Source organism: Osmerus eperlanus, chromosome 9, assembly GCF_963692335.1.
Source record: "Osmerus eperlanus chromosome 9, fOsmEpe2.1, whole genome shotgun sequence".
Classification (NCBI taxonomy): domain Eukaryota; kingdom Metazoa; phylum Chordata; class Actinopteri; order Osmeriformes; family Osmeridae; genus Osmerus; species Osmerus eperlanus.
The window spans coordinates 1,651,066-1,664,425 of NC_085026.1; the positions used below are offsets into that span (position 1 = coordinate 1,651,066).

Genomic DNA, 13,360 nt, shown 5'->3' on the forward strand with positions numbered 1-13,360 from the left:
AAACAGACAGTAGTGCTTAGTCCTGAAGGACTTTTGTTTAGAAGCAACTAAACAACGCAGTTCTGTACACGTAACCTACCGCCACCACGAGTGTGTGTGTGGGACCAGCTAGCTCAAAGGAAGCGGCTAGGTTTGACCGGAGGTACGCGCGTGCTCAGAAACACCGCTGCCCCGACATTTACGTTGTAATCTGCCTCGGCCAGCTCTTCACGGAAAGTAGCATAAGAGCCTTTATTATAGCCTCTATTTTAATAGTGTAGCTATTTGGTTAAGTGAATTAACCAACCAACTAATACGTTGGTGCACATGTCTAGTTCAAGGAAACAGACAGTAGTGATTAGTCCTGAAGGACTTTTGTTTAGAAGCAACTAAACAATGCAGTTTCTACACGTAACCTATTATGCCGCCACGATATAGCTTGTCGAAAAAAGCATTGACTATTCCCGCAGCTGTGTTTTAAAATAACAGTGGTTGCCAAACTAAAGTTACATTATTAGATGCAGTTCATCAATGTGGTTTAGTTACGTTGACTTCAAGAAGCTACTTAGTAACTATAATTGTGTAAAGTATGTACTATAATTACCTTGTACCTTTATTTGTTATTTGTATACGTCTTTGGCAGTCAATTGTAACCATAACCTAAATGAGTTTATTGAAACTAGTTTGATTTAAAAAGATTGGAAAGCTGAAAACTTTTCCCTCATCTAGACCCCTAGTCACAAAGCTTCAATTGCTACGGCCATTGTAAGCCACTTCAAGTGCCTCTTTTTGTTTCAATAATTTCCTCTCAACCTTTTTCCTATGTCATGTCATAGCTTAATCACTCATAGCCATGCCAATGTCTGGGGAGGGGGGGTGACATGCTGTTACGCTGCTGTGGTCTTTCTTCTCTTGTCTTCATGTCAACAGTTTCATCGACGACGGTCTATGAAAGTTGACATCCGGGGGGATGTAGTGAGGTCCACAAGACCACACGGAGCCAACATCTTGCCACACCTGAAGAGTGATTCAATCACATCAGAATCAGCCCTTGTGACACCCTCAGTATGCTGATTACCCACCAAACGCCGATGCAAAGGAACCATAGAATGGGGGGACGACCTCCCCAATCTACCAAATCAGCCCTCCTGCTAGCTTGCAAGCTTCAAAGGACCTGATTTAGACAACACGTCTCCAGCGACCATTTGCTATCCGTTTCGGCGGCGATTTGAACAAAGAACATACCTTGATCAGAACTTTTGAGGAAAGTTCTTGAGACTTTACCACAAGGGTACAAGGTGGAGAATTATGAGAGGGATATTTGTGTTATGTTTGTTACTTTGTTTTAATGTTGTGTTCACTGAAATCTTGATTCTAGTAACAACTCCTTCTTCCTGAAAGATAACCACGTCATTCTTGGTATCTACACGAAGCTATCATAATAAAACAATCATTCAACTATATTTTGTAACTGTACCAAGATGTCCAGAACAATATTTGAACCATCGAATGATCAGCCAGAGATCAGATCACACCTTTGGTAGGTGTGAAGGAAGGAGGGGGGAGTTGAGAACCCAGCTTCCCCCAATCCACATCTGACCCCAGACGGGTCCTCCCTCGAACTGTATAAAGCCCTAAGATGACCATCAATCTCGGACTCCAGCGAAACCGACCATGGCATGAACGCCATCAGGATTGGCGTTCCAAGGACGTCGCCAAGCTTCTCCTGAGATTCAACTTTATAGTGATCGCGACACTATCTGGACGTTTCAACAGAAGAACCAAAAACGCAATTCCAAATGCGACTTCACTGAGATCCCGCGGACTCAGTCACATGACCCAGCGCAGCCGCGCTGTGACTTCAGATTCTTCAAATGGACCTTTGGCGCAAACCGCCCTCAACATCATTGATCAACCCCTGATCAAACGTAACTATGGCTAACGCTCTTTCCTCCTCGACATGGCATTGGCGTGAGCTCTGTTTATGATTTGTAAGGATGTAATCACTGACTGTACAATTTCTGCCTTTCTTTAAGTTAGACCATTTCATTCTGTTCATTGAAACCAATCTCTCATATCAAACCCATAATCCAACTTTTCATAAGATCTGTTTACCTTACTTGAATAAATTCATTGTAAAGATATTTTGACGTGCGTGTTCACTGATGTTACGATTGGCTCTACTCTTAGAACAAATTCATTCCTAAAGATGAGACTGATTATTACATATTAAACATAGGATTCCCTAATGTCCTAAACCAATATTAGGGTGGTGCCCCAGACTTTATGATAAATTAAGTATTTCTATCTTTAAACGAGCAAACCCCGCTACAGAGCAATCCTCATGGATATTTGTAACAGTCAACTGATTTCTGATGTTTTTTTGCTTAAGAATTCAGATTAAAGTTAAACCATTTATTTTTCACTTCATCAGTTCTGCGCCCTTCTCCAGATACAGCGTTCACTGCATGAGTAATTGCATTCCATGCATCGGTTTTATTTACTGCTTTGTATCCACCGCTGACGCTACTATGATGTGTCGTTTGTCGCTAACTTCTTGCAGCTGTACCTCCACTTCAGAATTACTAAAGTTTTTCTGTCTTTTGTCGAGGCCTCCACCGTTTTTACGTCTTTTTGAAATTTCTCTGAGTGTGCACACGGCCCTGCCATCGCATGCCCTTTTATGGAAATTAACAGGGCGTTTACCTATGCTAAATAGGAGCAACGGGGCACAAGCTTTCAATTTACGACATATTGGGATTCATCATTCTAAGAACACACCTGTGAACAATTCTTCTGTTTAAGAACACATCATGAATCACACGTAGATTTCTCTTAGGAACTTTCTTAAGAACAAATTTAAGAAATAACTTAGGAAGATATTGGTGAATGAGGCCCAATGTTCCTTGATAAAGTGTGGCATATATTCCAGTGCGGTTTACCCAGATTTACAAAGACAAAGCTCCCATTCTGGTGGGGTGCGGTTTATAGAAAATGCGGCATATTTTCTGAAAAATACGGTACTTCTTCCTGCCTCTATGTATTAAAGCTCATGGGTAGCCTAAATGGGTTCCATTCAGACCGTAACATTACGTTTTTTACTGTTAAATGTCAACAAGATTCAACAAGACATTTTCACCTGGCTAATACATTTTTTGTTTGTCGTGATGTAAGTAATCAACTCAGTAGCCTAATTTTCATGGTGATATCTAAAGGTAACATTTTTTATCCTGTTCACGAATCAAATCAAATAACGAATAGGCGTATGAATAGGCTATATTTGAAACTTTCCATAATGGGATTCTTCGGGGCTTTTTTCCCCTTACTACCCTGTTGGGGTAGCTGAAGGTCAGTTGAATAGACCTGTGGCTACCCAACCAGACCCAGACGGGACCCACTGGACGTGACGTGTCGGACTGGTGAATTAAAAAAAATATATATTCTTGGTTTGGTACTGTCGACTGGGTTAGCCTACTTGGCAGGTGTTCAACTTCTTCTCCATAGGAGTTTCAAACCTCAAGAACCAGACTGAGGGTCAAGAACCCCAACATAACCAACAGTGCTGTCTGAGGACAAGTCAGCTAAACTCATATCTCATGTTGAGTTTTAAAGAATCAACAGCCATGTGAGCCTGAACAGAGTGAAATATAATTTTCCCTTACCAAATGTCTTCTAAAGAGTTTAGTCATACATGAACACAGATGGGTCTTGATTTAAATCCTTTACAGACATCAGACACAGAAGCCTACATGGAAGCTGTAATAGTGCCCTCTTCTGTCAACCACTGCCTCATCTCTGAATTTCAAGTCCACAAAGAATATTTTCAAGTCTATCTTTATTCATAATTTATGCAGACTGTTTCAATGATTTTTCTTCTCAGTAGAAGTTCTCGGTTTCATGAATAAGAAAAAACAAACTATAACTAAAGGGATCCTGTATTCATCAGACACCATTTGACTTCCGAGTTGGAATGTCTGCTCTATGATTTGCCATAGAAAGTTCCATGTAACAGCTTAGGGGTCACACACAACACCATGGCACCATCTGAGACAGGTGAAAACATCACATCACAATACGGTCACCTATCAAATTGTTAGTTACACATAAAAAAAGATATATTATACAGACTTATAAAAGCTTGAAAAGATTCCAGATTTTAACAGGGTTTGGCCTACAAAATATTTGACTTTGACACATTATTGTCATACAGCCAATTAAACATTTTTCGATTTTGTAAGTTTCTTAGATTGGTATTTAGTAAGAACAGAAATGGAACGCATATACAAACATGAAAAGTAGAACCACCGTGTAGCATCTGAGATATAGTATGACAAGATAAACAGACAGAACAGTTACAGAAATGTTCCAGTTCAGGCACAATCCTACATGATTTAAGGCATCTACACAACGTAGGAAATTTGAAATACCGGGATTGCTATATGTGTATGTATAGTGTGTAGAATAAGAGTAATGTATGTATGTGTGTGAAGATATATGTGTATGGTGTATGTGAGGCACTTGGAGGGGAGTTTTGAAAGTAGAAGGTGACAGGGATGTGTTAGAGGGGGTTCAGGAGGTGGTGTGAGGAGTGCTAGCATGGTTCTATGTGTGTTTAAAAGGCACGGGCTAATGGTGCTAACATTGTGCTAGCATTGTGGAAGCAACCCTGTCAGTGAAGAAGAGGCACTTGGGTGTTAGCATGACAGGGCTAGATCAGCAAAAAGGCTGGGATCTAATGGATCTAACCAGCAATGTTACCAATGCTAAGAAGGGACCATGGCAAACCAGTAATGAGAGCAGTGATCAGGAAAGTTGGCAGATAATCACGAATGCTAGCAGGTAGCCAGGAATGTTAACACATAGCCAGTATTTCTAGACATTAAACCATTATGGCTAACTAGATATAATTAAGAGTGTCAACCGTTAGCTTGTTGAACAGTGTCAACCTTTGGTCGCAGTAACTGAATTATCGCAAATTACAAATGTAGAGTTTTTCACTGGCTTGTGCCTCTAAAAACATTTTGCTAGAAGTTTTGGCAAAGGATTAAGAAGTTAGGTGTGACAAGGACAGTAAACAGTCTAATACAGTCCTTCAGATGTCAGATATCTTCTATGAATCTACACCGAACAAGCTGTAATCTGGTAATTAGCAAAGTTAGCACAATTGTCAACGAGGATAGCTAGCTCAGGTGGGTTAGCCAAGTTAGCTAGGCAGGCCAAGTTAGCCAAGTTTCCTTGGCTAGCTAGTTTAGCGGTTGCTCTTCATGGCCTCCTTTGCTGCCAGGATGAGAGGGGTGAGGCTTGATAAAGGCTTGGCCAGCTTCAGGAACGGGTGCTGCAGAAACAAACAACACCATGTTAATTTGCTAAACTTCATACAACATCCACCGATGTGATCACAAAGTGTGTATGGGGTGTACGAGCCACCTGCCACTGCAGAGGAGTACGTGATGCTACGTGTGTGTCTATAGTACCTGCAGCAGCTCTCGACCACCCCCACGTTTCTCCACGTCCATCTCCAGACAGCGGGACAGGAAAGATCTGAAGACAGGAGACAGCTTCTCTGGACTCTGCAGCTCAGGGGTGCCATTGGTGGCGATCAGATACAAAGCCTAAGAAGGGACACAGAGATATTCTACTGATCACCTGTCTCGTCAGTCCAGAAACAGTACCCCACAAAATAAAATTGAAAAATCACAACGGCCAAGACTGGATTGTATATCAATAGTCACTTTACCACAACCACACACGTTCACAAACACACATATGAACATCTTATACACCCATATTTCTGTAAAGACCAACTTTTCTTGACTAGCTCCATGTGGTAGATTGTTGTGTCCCAGGAACAATCAACTACCCCCCACACACTCACCCTGAGGGGGTTCTCGTTGAGGTATGGAGGTTCTCCCTCCACCATTTCTATGGCCATGATGCCCAAGGACCAAATGTCCACCTTGGGCCCGTAAGCCTTGCGGGTCACCACCTCTGGGGCCATCCAGTAGGGCGTGCCCACCATGGTGCTACGCTTACTCTGCTCTGGAGTGATCTGGGCGCAGAAGCCAAAATCAGCTGGAGGACAGAGAAGCAGGGGTCAGTTTATGAACACTAAAAACCTTTTAATGTACTTTAAAGAATGTCGTCGTGATGGTGGGTCACAGATTTGTAAATGTTACTGTAATGTGTGTGCTTGTGTATTACAATATTGTGACTACTGTGTGTGTGTTTGTGACTTATTTATCTTGCATGTGTCTTTTTGTGCAAGCGTGCGCGTGCACGGGTGTGTGTTCTCACTGAGTTTGACGGATCCGTCCATGCCCAGCAACACGTTGTCACTCTTGATGTCCCTGTGAATCACCTGGTTTGCGTGGAGGAACTCCAGAGCCTGCAGACACTAGGGAGGAAGGGAGAGGAGTGTCACACACACACACCATCTTCTCTCCCTCCCCCCCCCCCCCCCCCCCTCATAATCTGTGCGTACCTCTCTGCAGACAGCGGCGATCTGGGCCTCGTCCATGCATGTCTCAGTCACCACATCAGTCAGGGAGCCTCCTGCCAGATACTCCATCACCACAAACAGCTCATCTCCCACCAGGAAACTACACACACACAAACACTGTAAATGACTACTCTTCACGGGCCAAATAAATGGCACATGGGATTTTGGCTGTCTTTCGTTGGTCCAAGGAGTGCTGCCGTACCTGTCAACAAAGTTGACAATGTTGGGGTTCTTCATCTCCTTCATGACCAGGATCTCATTGATGATCAGCTCCTTCTTGGGTTGCTTCTGCAGGTTGATCTGCTTGATAGCCACCTGACACAAGCAAACACATGGTTTGTTTATCCAGGCTCAGTTCAGTCAGTCGCACGAGCGAGAGATACAATAAGATACTTTACCTCCTGACCAGTGGCAACATCGATGGCTGTGTACACCGTACCAGACGCCCTGTAAGAGACAGAGAGAAGTAAAAGGAAGTAAAACGTCACAGTGAACACATCTTCCATGTTGCCCAGTGTGCACCAGTTTACCCCTGGCCGATCTTCTCATAGCGTGTGTACTTCTTCTTGGGGTCTCCAATACTGACAATCGTTCCTGGGACACAAGAACAAAACACAAAACAAACAGGAGTTAGGTTAGTCAAGATGGTCCTAGCACGAATATGGGTGTTTAAATGGAAACATATGCGTGCTTGTGATCGTGTACATTTTTGTGTCTGTGTGGAAATGAACGTGCTGGTTTTTAAGTACAGAAAACAAACATATGACATGATATTTAGCATGTGAGTGTGTGTATGTGCTACTCACTGAGTTTATCCATGATCTCTTCATCGGTCATCTTGCCCTTTCTCCTCTGTCTGTCTGCTGCCTTGGCAGCTGCGTCGCCCTCTACCGGCGGGAGGGGTTCAATCACAGACTTGGTGTACACCTGACGCACAACATGAAGTGACATCAGCACAGGGACACACACCTCCCCCTGTCGCACGTCACAGGCTTGTGTGTTTTGTTCTTGTTTGACATGAAGCAACATGGAGGGGTTTCTCCCCAGGACTCACCGATTTCGTGTGTTCCGGCCTCGGAGCCACGATGGGAGGCGGAGCTTCGTCATCATCCTCATCATCGTCCGCACCCTTTCCTCCTGATGGCGACTGCTCCGAACCCTGCTTCCCTGGCTAAACACACGAACATAACCTCAATACACACACTTCATCTATACTGTTCTAGAATTCAAGACGTTTCATTAGTAGTGGTATAGAATCAAGTAAACCAGTACTTACCGATTGTGCATCTTTGTCTGAAAAAGAGAGGTGACAAATGTGTCTGAGTAATGTCATTTCTAATCCATGTTTAGTGTATACAAAGCAAGAGAGGGAGAGGAAGCGAATGAGAGAGAGACAGAGAGAGAGCTCAGGGTTTCCCGCAGCTCTTTTCAGTTAAGGCGGCCGCCTAAGCAACACACGCCTGCCGCCTTAACTACGTTGTCAATTTTCTTTTATAGCAATATCCGCCGTGTTCTGTTTTCTCCCTTTCATTTGAAAAACACCAGGCTCCCTTCTCTGCAGAACGCATTAGTCTATCGCACAATCCCCCGCCCCGGTCTGACGGCAAACCCCACCCTACCACCTTAACTAAAACATTTTCTGCGGGAAACCCTGGAGATAGAAAGAGAGAGTGACAAGAGCGGGACGGAGGAGTCAAGAGACCGACCTGAAGAGGAGAAGCTGAGGTATTTCTGTTTGCCGCTGGTTGAATCATAGAACTTGAGAATGTCTAGGACAGCCTGAGGATTCTGCTTCTGCTCCGATTTACTGATGTTTGATGTCTGGAGGAGACGGGCCCACTGTTCTGGCATGCCCTGGACACACACACACACACACACATAGGGATCAATACACACACATAGATCAACACATACACACATACACTAACACACACTTACAGTGAACTCTCCTGTGACGGCATCAAAGCCCACATGAATGGTGTGTTCAAAGTCTGAGGGGGAGGAGATCTCAGGTCTTTCCTTGTCACGCTCCTTCTTTCTGCCTCCTGGAGATAGAGAGAGACCATGTTACAGGTCATCTATGCCACGTGTGTGTGTCTGCCCCCGTGTGTGTGTGTGCCCACAAGTGTGTCTTACCCTTCTCTGAGGCAAACATGGAGATGATTTTGTTCCGGGACTTTCTCTCTTCCGGAACTGAGGGCAGAGGCCGAGTGTGATTGGCTGACAGTGGGTCTTTGGCTCCTCCTTGGCTGCTCATCCTGACAGGGGGGGCGGGGGGCTTGTCTTCACACACTCCGCTGTCACACATCTACACACACGTCCACCTGCACAAAGGGAGAAACAATCACTATCAGACATCAATACTGAAGCACCTAGGAGGTGCAATCTTCTGTTTGTCACCACCCAAACAGACAAATGAGCATTAAGACACACAAACTCCCACACATGAACACCAAAACACACACGCCAGTGTGACCAATTACTGTCTAATGATGTCCAGTGGATGGTTCTGGGTAATGAAAACAGTTTGAGGGAACAGAAATGCAAGTGCATGTGAAGGAAAGGAAGTCAAGTTGTGCGCTCCACGTGTTATGCCGCACATCCAGCGTGTGTGTGTGTGTGACATAAAGAGTGAGAAGGGTGCGTGTCCACGTGTATGGGCTTACTGGCCATATATATCAAAGTTTCCCGCAGCACTTTTCAGTGAAGTTTTTTTAAGTTTGCGATATCGTCCGTTGTCCTGTTCTCCCTTCCATTCCAAACCGTGACCAACGCCAGTCTCCCTTCTCTGTAGGACGCACTAGTCTATCGCACAAACTACACCCCCCCCTGGTCTGATAGCAAACCCTACAACCTTAATTAACACAGCAGGAAACCCTGTATATATTATATATATATATATAAAATGGTACAGTAGAACCTTTTAATGAATGAATATTGAGAGTGTTAAGGCAGATCTTTTGGGAGTCAGGTGGCTGAGCGGTTAGGGAATCGGGCTAGTAATCTGAAGGTTGCCAGTTCGATTCTCGGCCGTGTCAAATGACGTTGTGTCCTTGGGCAAGACACTTCACCCTACTTGCCTCAGGGGAATGTCCCTGTACTTACTGTAAGTCTCTCTGGATAAGAGCGTCTGCTAAATGACTAAATGTAAATGTTAACAGTTTGTCCTAATAAGGTGAATTATCCGTCTGGCACCTTTTCATCTCTTCCTCATGCACGCATGCACGCACACTGTGCAACATAAAAGCTGAGAAGCTCATAAAGACAAAGCTATTGAGCTACTATGGAGATGCACCTCAGATGACATCATAAACATGAAACAGGAAATGCATAGAGTTCACCGAGCTTTCCTCACTTCCTGTGTCTGGCCCTGCAGTTTTCATAGCCCCAAGACTGAACAAGAGATGCAACACAGTGGTATTCCTTTCCCTGTTCAACCACATGGGCTAGGCTAATCTTTAGTTTGGATGTTTGAAAATGAGGAGACAATAAGCAGCACTCAAAGCTGAACAAGAAGTTACAATTACAGCAACATTTTGTGTAGCAACTTTAAGTTGACCTCAATAACTTTTGAGGAACATTACTAACTGTTGAGCTCTGTTCAAGTTACAGCGCAAATGTATTCAGGTGAAAACAGAAACGACATGACTGATGAACAAGCTATGGAAGTTAGGATCTTCCTTAAAGTTGCCTTGTCATGTACAGTCTTAGCCCAGGGGAGTTGTAACTGTAGCCAGTGTAAATATTAGTTAATCACGGTTGCCACTATCCATTTATGCGAGTTCAACCTTCTGCCTGACATGCAGTCATTCCTCCGCCTGGTGTGGGACCAGAGAAAAGCCTCCTGTGCCTTGTTTACCGTGCAGGTAGGCTTTTCATTCAGGCTTGTGGCTGTTGACGCTTTAAAACAAGGTTATTTATATTATGCATACAGACAGGAGTCTTACCCTTTCACTGTCTACAGATTGCCATTAGAGAGCACACAGCATCAACAGCTAAGACTATTGAATCTTCTGGACTCTTCTGCCTGCCTTGTTTTTTAACTCCTCTTTCTTGTTCTTCACGATGCCAATCCCCTGACAGTCAGACCCTTACTCACCCCTCTGTACTCTCCTCTGTACCTTTCAGAAGAGCAGGTCAATCCGAATGTCACTTTAGCTGTATTCCCAGTCTCTGTCGTGTGTGTGTGTGTCTGTCTTAGAAATATAATTTAAGTGTCTGTCTTTCTCCCCTCCTTCTCTCTCAGGACAGGTTTTTGCAGGCAGGCTCATTCCTCAGAAGGACACAAGTGCAACAAGTACAGACGTGTGTTTAGAGGCTAAGGGAGGGTGCGTGTGTGTCTATGTGTGTCCGTGCGTGTGTCGGTACAGGCTGTTTGTCCAGGCTGGGGCTTGTCTCCAGGAATTCCACGACTCCAGGGCTAGAGTTGGGCATGGTCTGTCCTCCAGACAATCCCCCTGGATCCTCCCTCTCTCTAGGCTTGGCTGGCAGATTTTTTTCCCCTCGGAGGGCAAGGTGGAGCTGTGCCTTGCACTGCCGCCTCACAGCAACAAGCTCCTTGGTTGGATTCCCGCATGGGGCACTGTTCGGTGATCAGATTGGCTCAGATCTCCTGGGCCATTCTGTGTGGAATTGGCATGTTCTCCCCATACTCACATGGGTTTCCTCCCCAAATAACCTCAATATAAAACATGCAAACAAAACGCTCTCCTGCCTGTGTGTGAGCACTTGGTGTGGATGCCCACTGCTCCTGGCTTCCCTGGGAGAAAGAACAGCATGATGGGTAAAGTGGTAAATTTCTCCAGTGGATGCTCCAGTATGCATGTGTGCTCCACTGTTCACACAATTGGTGTGATCAATAAAAGTTTCTTCCTCTAAGAAGCACAGGTTACAATCTAAAGCTCCACCCTTCTTCCTGCCCTGACCATCCATTTGCTCCTCCCACAGCAGTCCAGCACAGCCACAACCTTCGCATCTGTTTGGTAGCCTCTGCAGCTTCTCATATAACAGAGAGAGGTGCATCCACACACTGTAGACCCAACCTACATAGAAATAAAAGGACTTGACTGTACGTGTTCTATTTCTGTAGATTAGTGGTGCGTCTTAATACACATACACTCCCATACCATATAGTATGCATGTGCCCGTGTACACCTTAAATCTATTTGACATCCATAAATGCTTTCTGTGAAGCTATTACACGGACCCTGTGTCTATACAACTAATGAGCTACATTCTGCTTTTTCTGTTTCTATTCTCTTTTACTGCACTTTCTATTCCTCCTATCTCTATGGGAAGCACACTTCCTCATCCTCTGGAACTCCCAGAGTCCCCAATGGTCACACGGCATTTCTGACCAACCAGACGAAAGCAAACAGAAGCCAGGAGCTGTTTACAGGAAGTGAGCGGCCTTTTGTACTCAGCTTCTATAAAAGGAAATACTGCTTTGGACTTCCTGGAAAGAGGACCCCCCCTACTCCTCCTCCAACATCTTCCATTGAACTGCGCGCGCACACACACACACACAAACACACACACACAACTCTCTTCTTCCTCTTTCACTCATTATGAGATTTTACAATGAGACACACATACCTTCTGACAATATCTCAGTGCATGTACCATTTAATTTCACCTCAAGAAACTGCAACTGCCTATGACAGAATCTAAAGATGTATGTAATGACAAGTGAAAGACCAAAGGTTCTTTAAGCATCCCAGAAGTATAAACAGTTATGTGACCAGACCGCCAACTTGACTGTGTACTCAAATGTACTGTGTTTGGCTGAGATAGGCCCTCATGGTCACATTCACTGAACCAGGGAGACAGGCAGCCACTACACCAAATGATGTACTGTAACACCGCCAACTTCCTAAATGTCCAAACATGTGACAACACATAACTGAAATGTGACAAAAAGTTAAACAACCTATCTGTATCTGTCAAACTATGTCGGCATATTGCTGTATATGTAACCTAAATGTTATTAAAAAAAAATAAATACGCTTACTAACGTTAGGTGGTTGGTTCATTTGAGTTTGAAGCTGACCACCACCACATCCCCCTACTTGAACTCGCAGAATGTTAGCAACCCCACTGGGGAAGAAAGCTAGCGTTAGCATAGCCTCGGGGCTTAGATAGCTAGACTAGCCACAATAGGAGACGCATTTAAGATGGAGCTAAGAAAAGGCACGTTAGCAATAAGGAACGAACGTTAGCTAGAAGGAACTACTGTGGATAAGTCGGCAACTGTGATGGCGCGATCAGTACAGATATCGGTATAGGTAGGCTAGGTATCTAGAAGCTAGGCTTACTATATGTATTGCTGTAACGTTATCTTAACGTTACAGCAATCTCCCCAAATAACCCGTTTCGTTAGTTAAGTCTGTAAAGTTATAGCTGGTTAAACAATGTAACTAGTGCTAACTAGTATGGTCTCTAACTGTATCGATTGCTAAAGTTGGCTATGTCACTAGCTAGCTAGCTTAGCTGCCTTCGTTAGTTAGATTTTGTTCACTCACCAACTGAAGTCAGCCGTAAACTCCTGCAAAACTCCTGGAAACTGGGCACCAACTCGTTTATCCTCACGCCCCTCCAAGCAGTGATTATCGCCGTGATTTAATATCTGTTCACGATTTGGTTCTAGAAAAGCATCAGTGTGATATTTTTAATCCAGAGAACTTTTGCTAAAATTTCGGCTAAATCAGAGAACAGCCAGAGCGGAAACGGAACCGTCGACCCAGCCCAGATCGGAATCGGAACCTCACGATTTCTCTAATCTTTTGTTTTTATATATATCTTTATTCATGCAAACTTTTCACATGGAAGTGTGACAAGTACATCAAAACAAAGGCAATTCAAAATGAGTAAACATATTACACA

At 44.1% G+C, this 13,360-nt stretch overlaps 1 protein-coding gene across 2 annotated transcripts; it reads right to left on the reverse strand.

The window, feature by feature from the left end:
• Nucleotides 1–3,797: 3,797 nt before the first annotated feature.
• LOC134026242 (serine/threonine-protein kinase PAK 2-like) lies at nt 3,798–13,205 on the reverse strand. Of its 2 annotated transcripts, none has more exons than XM_062468784.1 (15): nt 13,000–13,205; nt 8,615–8,802; nt 8,417–8,523; nt 8,185–8,332; nt 7,755–7,771; nt 7,533–7,649; nt 7,285–7,405; nt 7,009–7,072; nt 6,877–6,925; nt 6,681–6,793; nt 6,461–6,578; nt 6,274–6,373; nt 5,855–6,051; nt 5,454–5,591; nt 3,798–5,314 (listed from the first exon to the last, which is right to left on the reverse strand). In XM_062468784.1, the coding sequence occupies exons 2-15, from the start codon at nt 8,784–8,786 to the stop codon at nt 5,228–5,230; spliced, it is 1,548 nt and encodes a 515-aa protein (XP_062324768.1). In that variant the 5' UTR covers nt 8,787–8,802; nt 13,000–13,205; the 3' UTR covers nt 3,798–5,227. The 2 variants fall into 2 exon arrangements, with proteins under 2 accessions (XP_062324768.1, XP_062324770.1); XM_062468786.1 differs by lacking the exon at nt 13,000–13,205 and adding an exon at nt 10,578–10,731.
• Nucleotides 13,206–13,360: the final 155 nt, after the last annotated feature.